At 37.5% G+C, this 14134-nt stretch overlaps 1 protein-coding gene across 13 annotated transcripts in view; it reads left to right on the forward strand.

Moving 5' to 3' along the window:
• ASPSCR1 (ASPSCR1 tether for SLC2A4, UBX domain containing) overlaps positions 1-14134 on the forward strand; it is a 132877-nt gene that overhangs the window by 40272 nt on the left and 78471 nt on the right. For 10 of the 13 annotated variants that reach the window (XR_011975004.1, XR_011975007.1, XR_011975011.1 and 7 more), the window contains 3 exons: positions 3418-3475; positions 9880-9953; positions 10896-11331. Coding sequence is in view for 5 of the 13 variants with exons in the window: in XM_072645379.1 (XP_072501480.1) it covers positions 3418-3475; positions 9880-9953; positions 10896-11331 (568 nt within the window). In the remaining 8 variants the exon portion in view is untranslated. The remainder of the gene's footprint in view (positions 1-3417; positions 3476-9879; positions 9954-10895; positions 11332-14134) is intronic. The other 3 variants (XR_011975012.1, XM_072645381.1, XM_072645382.1) reach the window with 2 other exon arrangements.

Raw genomic sequence — 14134 nt, forward strand, 5'->3', positions numbered from 1 at the left:
TTCTAGTGTGGTGCTCTATCTTGCTTCTCTTTTGGTCCCTGGGCACTGGAATGCTCCTAGTCGTGTTGCTGCTGCCAGTGTTGCAGGTCCTGGGTAGCTTCCTTCAGAGTCCATAGACTTCTCTGTCTTCCTAAGCTGCTCTGGGCCAGAAAAATGATTCACTGTGACTTTTTCTTGGCTTTCCCGATCAGAATTCAGTCTGGCTAGGTTGTTGTAGAGAACATGTATTGAGAGAGGCAAAAATGTTTCATCTCTGCTGTTTTGACTCCTCTCACTATCTTGACTCCTTTCACTCACTATATTTTGCATACCCCACTTTTTCTGTCTTTTTTTTTTTGAAAATCAGGAATGAAATTTACCTTTCTCTTGTCCAGCAACACCTCTCCATGATTCTCCAAAAAATCTCCAAAACATAATGGCTCAATAGGCATATCCTTCAATTTTTCAGACCTGGGTTGTAATTTGGCTGATGCAGGTAATTGAACATTTTTTTTATTGATAATAGTTTGTTTTTACATTGTCTATATTTGAATCATCCCTTGTGACAAAGAATAAAATAGGAGAAAAAAACTTTGGTAAAAACTAACCAGAATATTGTAAAAATCTGATAATGTAGGCACAGCAAGTGATTTTTAACTCAACAAAAATTCCTAAGTACTCTTATTATATCTTTTTACTTATCAATTTCATATTAGCCATTTCTCTGTAACCCTTCTAGCCCAAAGGTTGTTCTTGGCAGAGAAAACAGAAGCTGAAAGTTGAGTAGTTCCATCTTTTTTCCATCATTCGTTATTTGCGCTATCCGTCCTGAACAGTACTTCTCTGCTTTCTTTGATTCTTTTTTGCCAATGTAGCTAAGAAAAAAATACCCTTTTGGGGTGGGGGGGCGCTGTTCATAGTATTTATTGTTAGCTTTACCTCATTCTAAGATTATTATCCCTGATGCTAGTCTTACAGGACATGCTTTGCCTGCCTTTGCTTCCACTTTCTGTATGTACAATTTAAAAATTCTGGTTTGTTGATAAGTTTCCTGTCAGTTCATATAGATCTACTCTTTTTCTTTCTCTTTGGGTTGTTTCTTTTTGTGTTTTCAGAATTTTATTCTTAACATTTGTTACCCATCTCTTCTTGACTGACTTCTCCTGTTGAGTGGGATTCTATCTATCCTTCCTCTGAGTCCTATGAGTGCTGCTTGTCCAAATTCTCTGTCATAAAACTCTTAGATGTAGAAGTTGTTTAGTTCCAAGATTCCCATAATTTCCACTTTATTGACCAATTCCTCTTTGATGGTGAGAATGGAATCTGGAATAAAAAGCTTTCATTTTTTTACCTTTAGAAAGATGAAAATGATTAAGTCAAACTAAAAGAAATTTTTAGGTGCTCTCTTTTGTCACTCATGTTTCTGGGTGAAGTTTGTGATCTGTTTTCTGAACTCCTCATCTATTTTATATCCAATTTCTATCCAAGAAAACAGTAGCAGATGCCAATGACAGTCACTTTAGAGTTTGCCTCCATTGATTGTCATGCAAATACTGTCCATGATGCTTCACCCCTCTGGTTCTACAATTGTCTGTCTTCATCTCATTCTTTAAAAAAACCAAAACAAAAATTATCATTTTTCCCCCTTAACTAAGCCATATTAGCGGAATGAGTCCCATTCCATTAAATTTTATTATAGTCAAATTGTCCTTTCTCAGGATCTGAAGTTCACTTTGTTGTTGTTCAGTCATGTTCAGTTCTTTGTGATCATACTGTCTATGAGGTTTTCTTGACAAAGATGTTTGAGTGGTTTGCTGTTTCCTTCTTCTACTTTATTAAAGCCAACAGATATAACTTGCCCAGGGTCACAAAGCTAATAAATGTCTGAAGCACTTGTTACTTATTCTGTAACTGTCTAAGGATTTTATTGCAAGGTCCTTTTTTAGATTTTTACATTCTGTGAAGTCTAGGTGTCTCTGCTGCTACCATTTTTCCTATATTGTAGTTATTTACTGTGGTATCTACTTTTGTGAGATTACTTGGTTTTCTTTTCCTTTTCAGTTTAGATCTCTTTTGATTAGATCTGCTCAACCAGAGACTGAATGTATTGTGATGGTATTGTGAATGTATTGTGATTTGTTTGTTTTTTGTAATAGCCCTAGTTCGGTGCACTTCATGTCCAAGAACATTTCATTTCAGTATTTTAAATGGTGATTATTCAGGAATATAAATCCCACTCTCAGTTGCCTTTCTTTAAAACTGTCTCTTCACTTTAGAAACCTGTGTGTCTCTTCTGAAGTCTTTGCTTTAATTGGTCCAAGTGATTAAAAACAGCACTTGTACTTTGAGCTCTTAACATTTTTTGTTCAAGACTTTGTAATCATTAGCAGTACCTGTTAGGTTCCTTCTGGCATTCGTGCCCATGTAAATCATCAAAAGTAGGTACTCATTAAATTTGCTGAGTTCTGGAATGTCCTTTATCATGTCCTGTATCCATGCCCATGGAAGACAACATGCCTTAGTACCTCTCAGCATTGAGTCATCATCAGGTACCCATTTTTTATTTCTTCTTCTTAACCTTATTGATTGATATCTTAAGTGATAGTAGTTGCACCTTCCTTAAAGGATTCAGTGCTCTCCTATGTAAAGAGCATATTATCTGTTACTTAGCTCCAACTATTCATTGGTCCTTCTTCCCTTTATCTTGTGTAATATTTTCTATCCTCCATCCTTCTGACACAAGTTAGGATTCCCGTTTGTCTTATTAGATCCTTTTTCTCCTTTGTTTTCACATTGAAGCAATTCTCCCATCGTTTTGTGTATATGGGGCCTTTTTTCTCTCTTTGACTGCCTGGAGAGTGGAGAGGCATTCCTTGAACTACTTTTCCCTGTATAGTAACTGACAGTGTAGTCATTCAGTTTGGGTCACTGCAGAATTCTCTTTTCTAGAAGTCCTCTGTCATTTTACAGATAAATCACTAAGTCTTGGAGCAATTAAGTGACATATCTAAAGTCCCACAGCTAGTTACTGGCAGAGAAAACATTAAAACACAGGTTTCTAGATTTCTAGTCCAGTGTTCTTTCTGCTGTGTTGCATATTGGAATAGTCTTTCTCATTTGAGTGTTGGCAGTAACCAAGTTTGGTCTGAATAAGGATGAGTGCTATAACCAAGAGCAAGAGAGAGAAAACTGCATGTCCTATATCTTCAGAACACAGCTTTGATTGTGGGTGGGTATGTGGTGGCCTTATTCCCTTACTTCTTAAGCTATGGAGGCATGGGTAATGCCTCCCACATTGACTACTTTGGGTGCTGTGGGATCTCATTTGCTTCTCTTCTAGCTGTCCTCTGAGCTAGGAGTCATGGTGACTGGCACCTGGGTGTTCTCTGTACATCAGCTTCAGAGAGTCTAAGCTGTTTTCTTTTCCTCTCCTTACAGGGAGTGTGTGGAGCAGCTGTGTGAATCTACTCCAGTCTGTGTTTACATGAGGGATGAGGTAGGTTAGCAGCTTTCTCTGGCTCAATAACTCCCATCCCCCACTCTCCCCACCCTCAGAATTCTGGCTTCCCTTTCCCTGTGACCTCTCCTAAATCACCACACAAACTCAGTGCCACTTTCCGACCTGGAAAATTCTCTTTGCTTCAAACTTGTCTTCAAAGTGTGTGACTGAGAGAAGTTAGATCTTTTCAAAGCCTGATGTGTTTTATGGAAAAAGAAAAAAAAAGAAGCTCAGGCTTCTTTGGAACATAACCATAGACTGCCCGGGCGGCTGCTCCTATAAACCTCACTCAATGCCCTGTTTGTTTTTTCAATGTCTCTCAAAGCCCAAGAGTCACAAAAGTGGTTTTGTTTTAATAAATATTTGCTTTGCTCCATGTTTTGATCTCTTTCAAAACCTTTTGCAGTGTGGAGGTTTTTTGTGTGATGTTCAGTTCTGGCTTTTGAAGCCTAGCTTTTCCTCCTCCTGACTCCTCCCTCCCTTTCCCTCTTCTTTTCTCTTTCTCACTCTTTTCTTTCTGAGAGTGATGGTTTGGGAGTACCTTCTTTAGCTCTAGGCCTCTCACAACAATCAGGTCCCTGTTGCTTCTTGTCTTGACCCTGAGCAAAGCTCTTGCCCTTATGTGGGGATTGATGAAAATTTAAGGTGCCTATTTATTTACATACAGTTTGACATCCAAAAATCATTTTGAACATACAGCTGACCCATCTCCACTTCCCCTATAGCACAGTGCTTATTAGCACATACAGTAAACACTTAACAAGTGCTTATAGACTGTGAGAAAAGACTACCTTGATTGGGGTCAGAGAGGAGGCTCTTGACCAGAGGAATGAATTGTTAGATGGTTAAATGTGATAGGAACTTAAGAAATCACCTAGTCCAGCACTTTTATTTTACATATGCATGAACTGAGGCCTTCAGAAGGCACTTGTGGAAGAGCTAAGACTTTGGTTTTCTCTTAAACTACTACTGTTCTTGAGTCTTATTCTGTTACTGAGATAATCAAGTTGAGTCCAGGAAAGTTCAATACTTGTCTAACGTTTGACATTTCTTGCTTTTATATACATTGTTTCTGTTCTGTCTATTGCACAGATATTTATTATCTGTCCTGTTTTCTTTGATCATGTGATTTGAGAGAGGCACATGGACACAGACATGTTTATAAGAAATGTGCTTTAGAAGGCAAATGTTAAATTGATGGATGAAAGTAAAGCATCTGTCATAGATAGGTCAAATGAGGAATTTGGGGAGGATAGGTGGGGAGTGGCAAAGGGTAACTTGGGAGAATTTTGTGTCTAGATGGCATGAGAAAAGGGAAGTAATCAGTAATCTTTCATAAAAGGCTTCATGGAAGAGATGGTATTTGATGAGCCTCCTAGCCAGAAGCCTTCCATCTGGAGATTATGTCTACTGCTAGGATCATATCATCCTTATTGGTTTACTAGAACAGGAGAGACTCCTAGAAATAATCTTGGGGCTTTGAGGAAGAAACTGTAGGTATTTGAAATTAACTTGTTCCCAAAGAATCAAGAAGTACTTAAAATCAGCATTGAAGCATTTAGGACTGTTCAGTCTAGGCCTCAAGGCCTCCTTTTTAATATGACTAAAGGGGGTTTTCATGGTTCATATCCTCATACACAGAATTTCCCTTGTTCCATGTTTCTTTTCTGCATCCTTGGGGTTAGTGTTCTTTCATGTGCTCCCAAATAGAATGCTAAAAGGAGTGCCTCAAATAAGAGTAGATGGGGAAGGACCTTGTACCACCTTTTTTCCCCCTAAAAAAGCTTGAAACTATCTTACTTTACTCTTCTGTGAACTTTAGGTAAATCTTTCCTTTTGGGTAGACCATTCTACTTCCTGATTAATCTAATTGAAATGATACACAAATGATCCCATTTATCCCATTTCCTTTTTGGCTTATTTTGCCTAGAAAAGCTACTTTTTTTTTAAGTGCTGATCTGGCTGTTTCAGTGTTCAGATCCTTGTATTTAAACTCCTTGAAAACAGTGGTTAGAAAGAGAATCAATAAGCCTATTGATTTTGTTACCCCAAAAAAGTTGAATTAAAACATAGGAGACAAACCCTTTGTCTACTGGCTGCAGTATTACTCATAAGCAATTACTGAGTGTGCAAGGCACTTTGCCAAGTATAGACACTCCTTTGAAACAGAATGTAGGTTCTTTCACTTTAAGCACTTCCTGAAAGAAAAGGTAAGAGAATAATGAGCAGATCAAAATATTGATGATTTATTACAACAGAGGGAAATGACTAGGAGAAAAATTGAAGCAGTTAGGGGAAAGTCAGACCTGAAGTTGAAACCAGATTTAGGTCTCTTAAGGTACCCAGGAAGAAGGGGAAGGGCTCAGTTCTCTCTATCAGAAATAACCTCCTTGAGTTAGCCCCTTTCTTTTCTGGCCCCTTCTATCTGAAAGCTCCTAAATGTTAGGGATCCAGAACTCGTTATTTTTTTTCTTCCTTCATGAGCCATCCTATAATAATAATAGCTAGCATTTATATAGTACTTCAAGGTTTATAAAACACTTCATGTATGTTTTTTCATTTTATCCTCACAACAACCCTAGAAAGTAAGTGCTTTTATTTTCCCCATTTTAACAGATAAGAAAACTCAGCCCATGGATTAAAGCAAAGAGGGATTAAGTGACTTGCCCACAGTTTCATAGCTAGTAAGTGAGGCTGAATTTGAATTTGGGTCTTCTTTGCTTCAGGCCCAAACACTATTTTCACTGTATCACTTAGCTGTTGCTAAGGCTTGGGTCTCTTTACCCTCTCTAGCAATGGTTATTATACATTATAACACAATTTACAACGTCCCCATCTATGTTCCAGGCAAGGTAGGGGACTGAGATTTGCAGGCAAATCATTTTTTTTTTTTTTGGTGAGCAGTTCCCCTCTTCTCTCCCTCTTCCAGTTTTTGTATAGCTAGAATGAACATAAAAGACAGCTCACGCCCTGAGAAGCAAGTGTTGGTCAGGGTGAAGCTCAGGCACCATTTTGCCTTGGTAATTTGGGGTAGAGGTAGAGGAGTGAGTGTAATGGAGTTATTGTATGTATGTATGTGAGTAGCAGGTCTTCTCTTAGCTCCCACTTAAGGGGATCATTTTCTGTTCTCCTTAGGCTGCCCCCCTAAATCCTTTACCTGAGAAATAGGATTACTCTAGGGGTAGCTTGGAGGTAATAGCAGGTACCTGAAGTTATAAGAAAGAACACTTGGAAACCTCAGCTCTGGGTGTTAGTGGGGAGGGGAAGGTGATCAGGACCTTTGTGCATATAGGACAAAGATTAAATCCTATATTGTATGAAGACAAACTGTACACATTAATGCTAATTAGTTTATGGAGAAGTAACAAAGAAAAGATAATAACTAAAAATTTGGGTTGGCTGTGTAAAAGAAATACTGATTACAGTCATTTATGGAAACTGCTCACCATTTATGCCTAATTACCATGTAGCATACTAACAATTATGCATATCCTTAAATGAGTTGGTTTAACTTGTGTAAATTCTACTTGATGAAAATCTGTTTGTATATGCTCAGCATTTGTGGATTTTTTTTTTTTGCTTGTGTAACATAGTTATGTATTTTTGGGAAATTTTTTTGGTATTTTGAAGTTGACAAATATCAACCAATATTGGTTGATGATTGTTATTTCCATATACATAGAAAAACAGAAAAAGAGAATTTCATATAGAGGAACAGAAAAAGGATTGTAAGTGAAATTATGACTATAATACACACAGCTTTCATTTTAAAAAAGATACACCAGTTTCAGCTGTCCTATTTGCCTGTGCCTCCTGATCATTGTGTGTTTTTTTTAATGCTAGTGACTTTTTTGCATCATTATTGCATTTGTTCCTTTGCCATAAAATGCTCAGCCATTCCACAATTGATGGACAGATACCTTCCTAGTTTCTAATTCTTTGCTACTACAACAAAAAGACTTGCTATAAATATTTTGTGTATTTGGATCATTTCCCTGTTTCTTTGATCCCTGAGTTATATAGTGATATTGCAAGATGAAAGGGTATGGACACTTTAGTCACTTTTTGGACACAATTCCAAATTGCTTTCCAGAAATGTTAGACCAATAAAGATCCACCAGTTGTGCATGAAAGCTGCTCCAACAATTGTCATTTTCCCATTTTTGTTACTTTTGCCAATCTGATGGATATGAGGTGGAACCTCAGAGTTGGTTTAACTTGCATTTCTCTTTTTAATGATTTGTATGTTTTTGCTTTTGTTCTCCTTTGATAACTGCTTGTTCATATGCTTTGACCATTTATCTATTGGAGAATAGTTTTTATTATATATTTGAATTAATTCCATGTATATATTGGCAATTAGACCTTTGTCAGAGAAACTTGCTACAAAAATTTATTTCCAGTTAACAGTTCCCTTATAATTTTAACTACATTGTTTTTGTTTATGTAAAAACTTTAACTTTATATGATCAAAATTGTCCTATTTTATTTTCTGTGATCTTCTCTATCCCTCATTTAGTCATTTCATACTCATACTTGCAGAAGGTATCTTTCTCTTGCTCCTTTAATTTGTATATAATTCAACCTTTAATACATAGGTCACATATCCACTTGGAACTCAGGATATACAGTCTGAGTTGTTGGTACAAACCTAATTTCTGCCAGACTGCTTTATAGTTTTCCCAGCAATTTTGGTCAGATTGTAAGTCCTTAACACAATAGTTGGGGTCTTTGTGTTTATCAAACACTAGGCTCGTGTGTTCTCTTATTTTTATGTCTAGTACACTGATCAACTTTCCTGTTTTATATTTTAACTACTTTTAAATAATTTTGGTGATTATTACTTATAGCATAGTTCGAGATATGGTACTGCTGGGTCCTATTTCCTCCCAACCTCACTCCTCATTTTTTTTCATTATTTTTCTTGAGATTCTTGACTTTTTGTTCCTTCAGATACATTTTATTGTTATTTTTCTAGGTCTGCAAAGTAACCCTTTGGTAATTTGATTGGTATGGCACTGAATAAGTAAATTAACTTAGGTGGCACTGTTATTTTTTATCATACTAGTAGAACCCAACCATGAGCAATTAATCTCTAATTATTTAGGTCTGTCTTTATTTCTATAAAGTGTTTTGTAGTTGTAATCATATAGTTTTTGTAGTACATTGGTAGGTGGACTCTCAAACATTTTATACATTATGTAAAATTATTTTTAATGAAATTTCCCTTTTCTTCCTGTTGTTGATAATATATATAAAGGCTGACAATTTTTGCAGATTTTATGTTCTGCTTCTTTGCTGAAGTTATTTCTCTTAATTTTTAGTTGAATCTCTAAGATTCTCTAAAACCATCATATTGTCTACAAAAAGCTATAACTATGATGGCCATATAATTTTTTTAAAGTTAGAAGGGACATTAATCATTAAAATAATTTTTAGGTTTGATTTTTTGGTTCATTATTGAACTCTCTGGGATCTTTTTGAGCACTCCCCACTAGAAGTCTGGAAGCTTGGCCCCTTTTTTTGGTTGAGAATCAGCCTTCTGTGGGGAAGGTCATAACAAAGGCTGAGAACCAATAGTTGATCTTGACTTCCTTCTCTTTTCTTCCCTAAAATGTTCTGATAAAGCCCTGTTGTTCTCAGGGTGTCATCTTCAGCTTTCAGTCTCTTATTACACTTCAGGTATTTTTCTCACCCAGGCTTGACCAGAGGCTTTCTCTAAATCTCTTGGCACTTTGTTTGTTGCACAGAATTCCCTTATTTATTCCCTTCAGTCCAACTAGGTTGGTTTCCTTGTTTCATCCAGCCATAAAAATGGAAGGGACCTTAAGAGATCATCAGGTCTAATCCAGTCATTTATAAATCTGGAAATGTGGTCAGAGAAGTTAAATGACTAGTTGATGGCAGAACTGATATTAGAATATTGAGGTCTCATGAGTCCTATATTCTTTCTGGAATATACCATTCTGCCATTTCATTTATGAGAAAGCCAAAAGATTGGAAGGAAAAGTATCACATGATATAGGGAATTAGAGAAAGGATTGGGCCCTAGTTAGAAAGATGGAAACTTTATTTTAAACCAGAAAAGACTAACGAGTTTACAGAGTTAAGAGGGACCTAGAAGAGAGGCAGTGTAATTTAGTGGAGAAGACACTAGACTTGGAGTCAACAAGACCTGGGTTCAAATTCTACCTTGTATACTTGGTAGCTGTGTGCCTCAGTTTCATCATTTGTAAAGTGAAAAGGTTGAACTCAGTGGTTTCTAAGGTCCCTTTTAGTGCTAAATCTATGATTCTTCAAGAGTTCTCTTAGGAGTTGCCTGTTGCTTACTTATTGGCCATGCATCTTCAAGGTATCTCAGACAAAGGTATATTCTGTTCCCCATTTTTGTCCCCTTCCAGATAACTGGGAGAGCTGCTTTGCAGAAGACCACACTGAAGTCACTGGGTTTAACTGGAGGCAATGCCATCATCAGGTCAGGTGGAGGAAGTTAGTTTTCTGTCAGAGACACTCTTTTCTTTGTAAACTTATAGTGGTAAATTTGTTTTGTTTCAGACACCAGAAAAATGCATTAAAAAAAAAGTTCAAAGGCAAAAAAAAAAATGCATCCTTACAGCAATTACTGCATTTGCCTGTTTATCTAAAACTGTTGCCCAGATGTGTTTCCCATGGTTGCAGATGTTGGCTCAGGCTTTTACAATGTTGTTTTGGGTAAAATTTTTTTGAAAATATATTATTATGAGTTTGACAAAATCAGCTAAAGTGAATATTTCCACTTACAAAGAAGAGCAGAACAAGAGGTCTGTATGTGAAACCATGAATCTTTTAAGTAAAGCATTTTTAAAAAATTTAAAATATTTGTTGTAAAGTTGTCCTGCTTGTTTTTTTCTCCTTCTGAACCTTTTCTTTTCTCTGCGGGTACAGATTAAAAGAAATAGGCTTATTGATTGGGTGGGAAATACAAATCATTTGTGTGCCATCTTACTAGTATCTTATTAAGAAGTTGTTTAAAGCCTGATTCTGACCTCTTCCATGGGAAGCAGGCTCCTGTGGCTCCGCCTGCTGGTTGGGTTTGAGATCAGCTCCTTCTGACTAGCTTAGGCTTAAACTCCTCTCCAAATAAATAGCTTTATTTATAAAAAACTCCTTAGAGGGGAACTTTCACTTGTGCATGATATTAGATTGGTGCTTGATTTTGCTTGTAGTGTAGAAAAAAAGAAAAAGACCAAATTCTCTGTCATTTAGTCACAGTAATTGGTTTAACTTCCTGATTCCAGCAGAAAAGCTTTGTTTGGAGCTGTTTTGCCCATCATCACCATGGGTTGGGGAATGGGACTTAGAAAATCCTAGAGGGCAATGAGGGATTTTTTCCCTTTTTCTAGCATTGCTTATTATTGCCTTGGTTTTCTCCCAAAAGGTTTTCCATGAAGACATGTGAATCACCTGGCACACAGGAGGCTATGGTTTCTAGGACTAAAGTCTCAGGAAACCCTGCCCCATCTGTCTCTGTTGATCAGGCCACTAGCAGCCCTCTTCTTTCTTTGGGCTCTGGTAGGCTAAGCAGTGGCGATTTGAGTCGACCAGATGATGCAGTTACTTCAGGAATCAGCCAAATAGATTGTCTGGGCCTTAAGCAGTTGGATGATGAAATGAGGCTGAATTCCAAGGAATCCGTATCTCCTTCCTTTGTGCCTTTCTCTGGGGGCGGGCAGCGTCTTGGAGGCTCATCTATGCCATCAAGACATGTGGTGCCATCTTCAACCAAGTTGCCAAAATCTCTTTCTAGTCCTGGAGGCCCTTCTAAACCAAAGAAGTCCAAGCCTGGCCAGGAGCAGGAACAAGAACCAGAAGAGGTAAGAGAATTCAAGAAATTTCGTTGTACATGTGACTCAGAGTCCTTTTAAATCTGCTTTCCCATCAGCACAGCAAATAATAACTGTATATTTTTCCTTGTACAGTGGCTTGAACATTGGAGAATGAAGGAAAAGGCATTTATTAAATGTTAACTCATACCAAGCACTATACTAATTGCTAGGGATACAAATATAGAGAGACTGCCTCTGGCCTCAAGAAACTTAATATTCTAATAGGAGAGGCAATATGTAAAGGAGACTAGAGTTAGGGAAGGGTATTTTGATTTAGAAAATTAATAGTTGTATTTATGGGAGCCTAAGAGTAGTAAATTGACATATTCTTTATAGTATCAGTGGCAGTATTATTTTATTATGATTCCAGAACTATGTGAAATAGGGTTAGGAAAAGTAGGACTGAGAATCCAGGAGGAGTCACCAAAGCCACTCACTAATCAGGACAATGGTGGGGGAAGGGCAGAGTGGAAGACTTGAGATACCTGGTTTTAAGAATCATATCTGTCATATGTGGTGCAGTTGAGTTAATGGCTTCTCTAGCCTTCTGCATTGTCTGACCTGCTTTCATTTTTCCAGATTATGAATTAATCCAATTTTTAATACTGAGGCCACTTCCCTGACCATCACTCAAATATACTTCCTTTTGCTTTCAGCTAATTGCTATTCAAAGAATGCAAATTAATCTGAATATTAGTGTAAACAGAGCGGAATTTAGATGCTAAATTTACTGTTAAAAATTATGGTATGTGTTTGGAAGTTTTGTGCTGGGCGCTGAGGATTCAAAGACAAGAATAAAACAATTTCTGCCCTTCAACAACTTATGTTTGGTAGGGGTTGGATGCAATGTGGAAATAGATAAATACAAAGTAATTTTAGGAGGGAGAGGGGGGATAATAACTAAGGGGTTCAGGAAGGGCCATATGGAGGATATAGTGAGCACCTAAACGGAGCCTTGAAAGAAAATTCAGGATGAGTGAATGCATTTCTGGCATTCTGCCTGTGTAAAGACAGAGAGACTAGAGATAGATTTTCAGATTTGGGTAACAGCTTAAGACTTTGTGAATGAATGAGTGAAGGAAAAAAGCATTTTTTTATTATTAATTTTATTTATTTTTAGTGTTCTACAATCACTACTATATAACTTAGATTTGTTGTTCCCCTACCTACTCTACACCTCCCCCCTTCCTCCCCGACATGGCATACAATTCTATATAGGATCTACATATACATTCCTATTAAATACATTTTCACTATTGTCTTGCTGTGTAGAAGAACTAAAATGAATGGGAGAAATCATATAACAAACCCAAACCATAATACACACACAAAAAAATGATCTGCTACAGTCTGCAATTGTTCCATAGTTCTTTGTCTGGCTGTGGAGGGCATTTTGCCTTAGAAGACCATTGGGGATTTTTTTTTTTAAGTCCTTGCATTGTTATGAAGTTCCAAGTTTACCAGAAAAACTCTTGCATACTGTGGTCATTGCTGTGTACAAAGTTCTCCTGGTTCTGCTCTGTTCGCTCAACATTGGATCGTATAAGTCCTTCCAGGCCTCTCTGAAGTCTTCTTGTTCATCGTTTCTTATAGCGCAATAGTATTCCATTACATTCATATACCATAATTTATTCAGTCATTCCCCAATTGATGGGCATCCCCTTGATTTCCAGTTTTTGGCCACTTCAAAGAATGCTGCTATAAATATTTTTGTACATGTGGGACCCTTTCCCATTGAAAAAAGCATTTTTGAAGAGCTCAAATACAAGTTGGCAAGACAGTCCTTTCATTTAAGGAACTGATGTTCTAATGGAGGGATCTTAACTTATTTAGGCTGTTAAAGCTTAAAACATGCAACAAGACTTTCGGACTTCCTGAATATGGGAGTTGGAAACAGGAGGATAGGACAGGGAAGGAGTTGACCAAAGGTTTGAAGCTGACTGAAAGTATTGTGGTGACTTGGTTCTGGGCAAAAGAGAATGAAACTCCACCTATTAGAGCCCTGGTCCCAGGATTCCAGTGGAATGAAGATAATAAAAGTGGTTGACACCTGATTTAGAACTGCCGGGGAAGTGACGTGGCTGTCTGGCTTAAGAAGATAAAAGGTCACCTGTCAAGAGACCAGGGGACCAGGGGTAGGAAGAAGAATTATATGAAATATGTATGTCAGAGGTAGATGGGAACCTCCATATTGTAGAGGAGGCCTGGCTGAGTAGTTTATATTTTATCTCAAAGGCAATAGGAACTACTGATGATTTTTAAATAGGGGGTGGGTTTGTGACCTGGTCAGACATGTGTTCTAAGAATATTAATTTGTATAGGTGAGAGGTGTCAAGGGGCTGAATCAAGGTACTGTGTGAGTTTGGATGTGCCAAACACTGTGCTTTACAGATATCTCATTTTACTCTTTACTTTATATAGATATATATCTATGTCTATATCTATATAGATATACTTCATATCTTTACAAATATCTCATTTACTGCTTTACAGATATCTCATTTTATCCTTACAACAGCCCTGGGGGGTTGGTGCTGTAATTATTCCAGTTTTACAGTTGAGGAAATAGGCAAATAGAGGTTAAGTGACTTGCCCAAGGTCATATAGCTAACAAGTGTTTGAGGACACGTTTGAACCCGTGACTTTATGACTTTTGGCCCAGTGTTCTCTCCCCTGTACCACCTAGCAGCTCTTCATGACAGGACGTGGTGACTGCTTGGATATGGAGAATGAGAGAGAGGGAAGAGGCAAAGCCAGGGTGACTTAAAAGGATGGTGGTACCCTCAGCTGA

The sequence above is a fragment of the Notamacropus eugenii genome, chromosome 2, assembly GCF_028372415.1.
Source record: "Notamacropus eugenii isolate mMacEug1 chromosome 2, mMacEug1.pri_v2, whole genome shotgun sequence".
NCBI classification, from domain to species: domain Eukaryota; kingdom Metazoa; phylum Chordata; class Mammalia; order Diprotodontia; family Macropodidae; genus Notamacropus; species Notamacropus eugenii.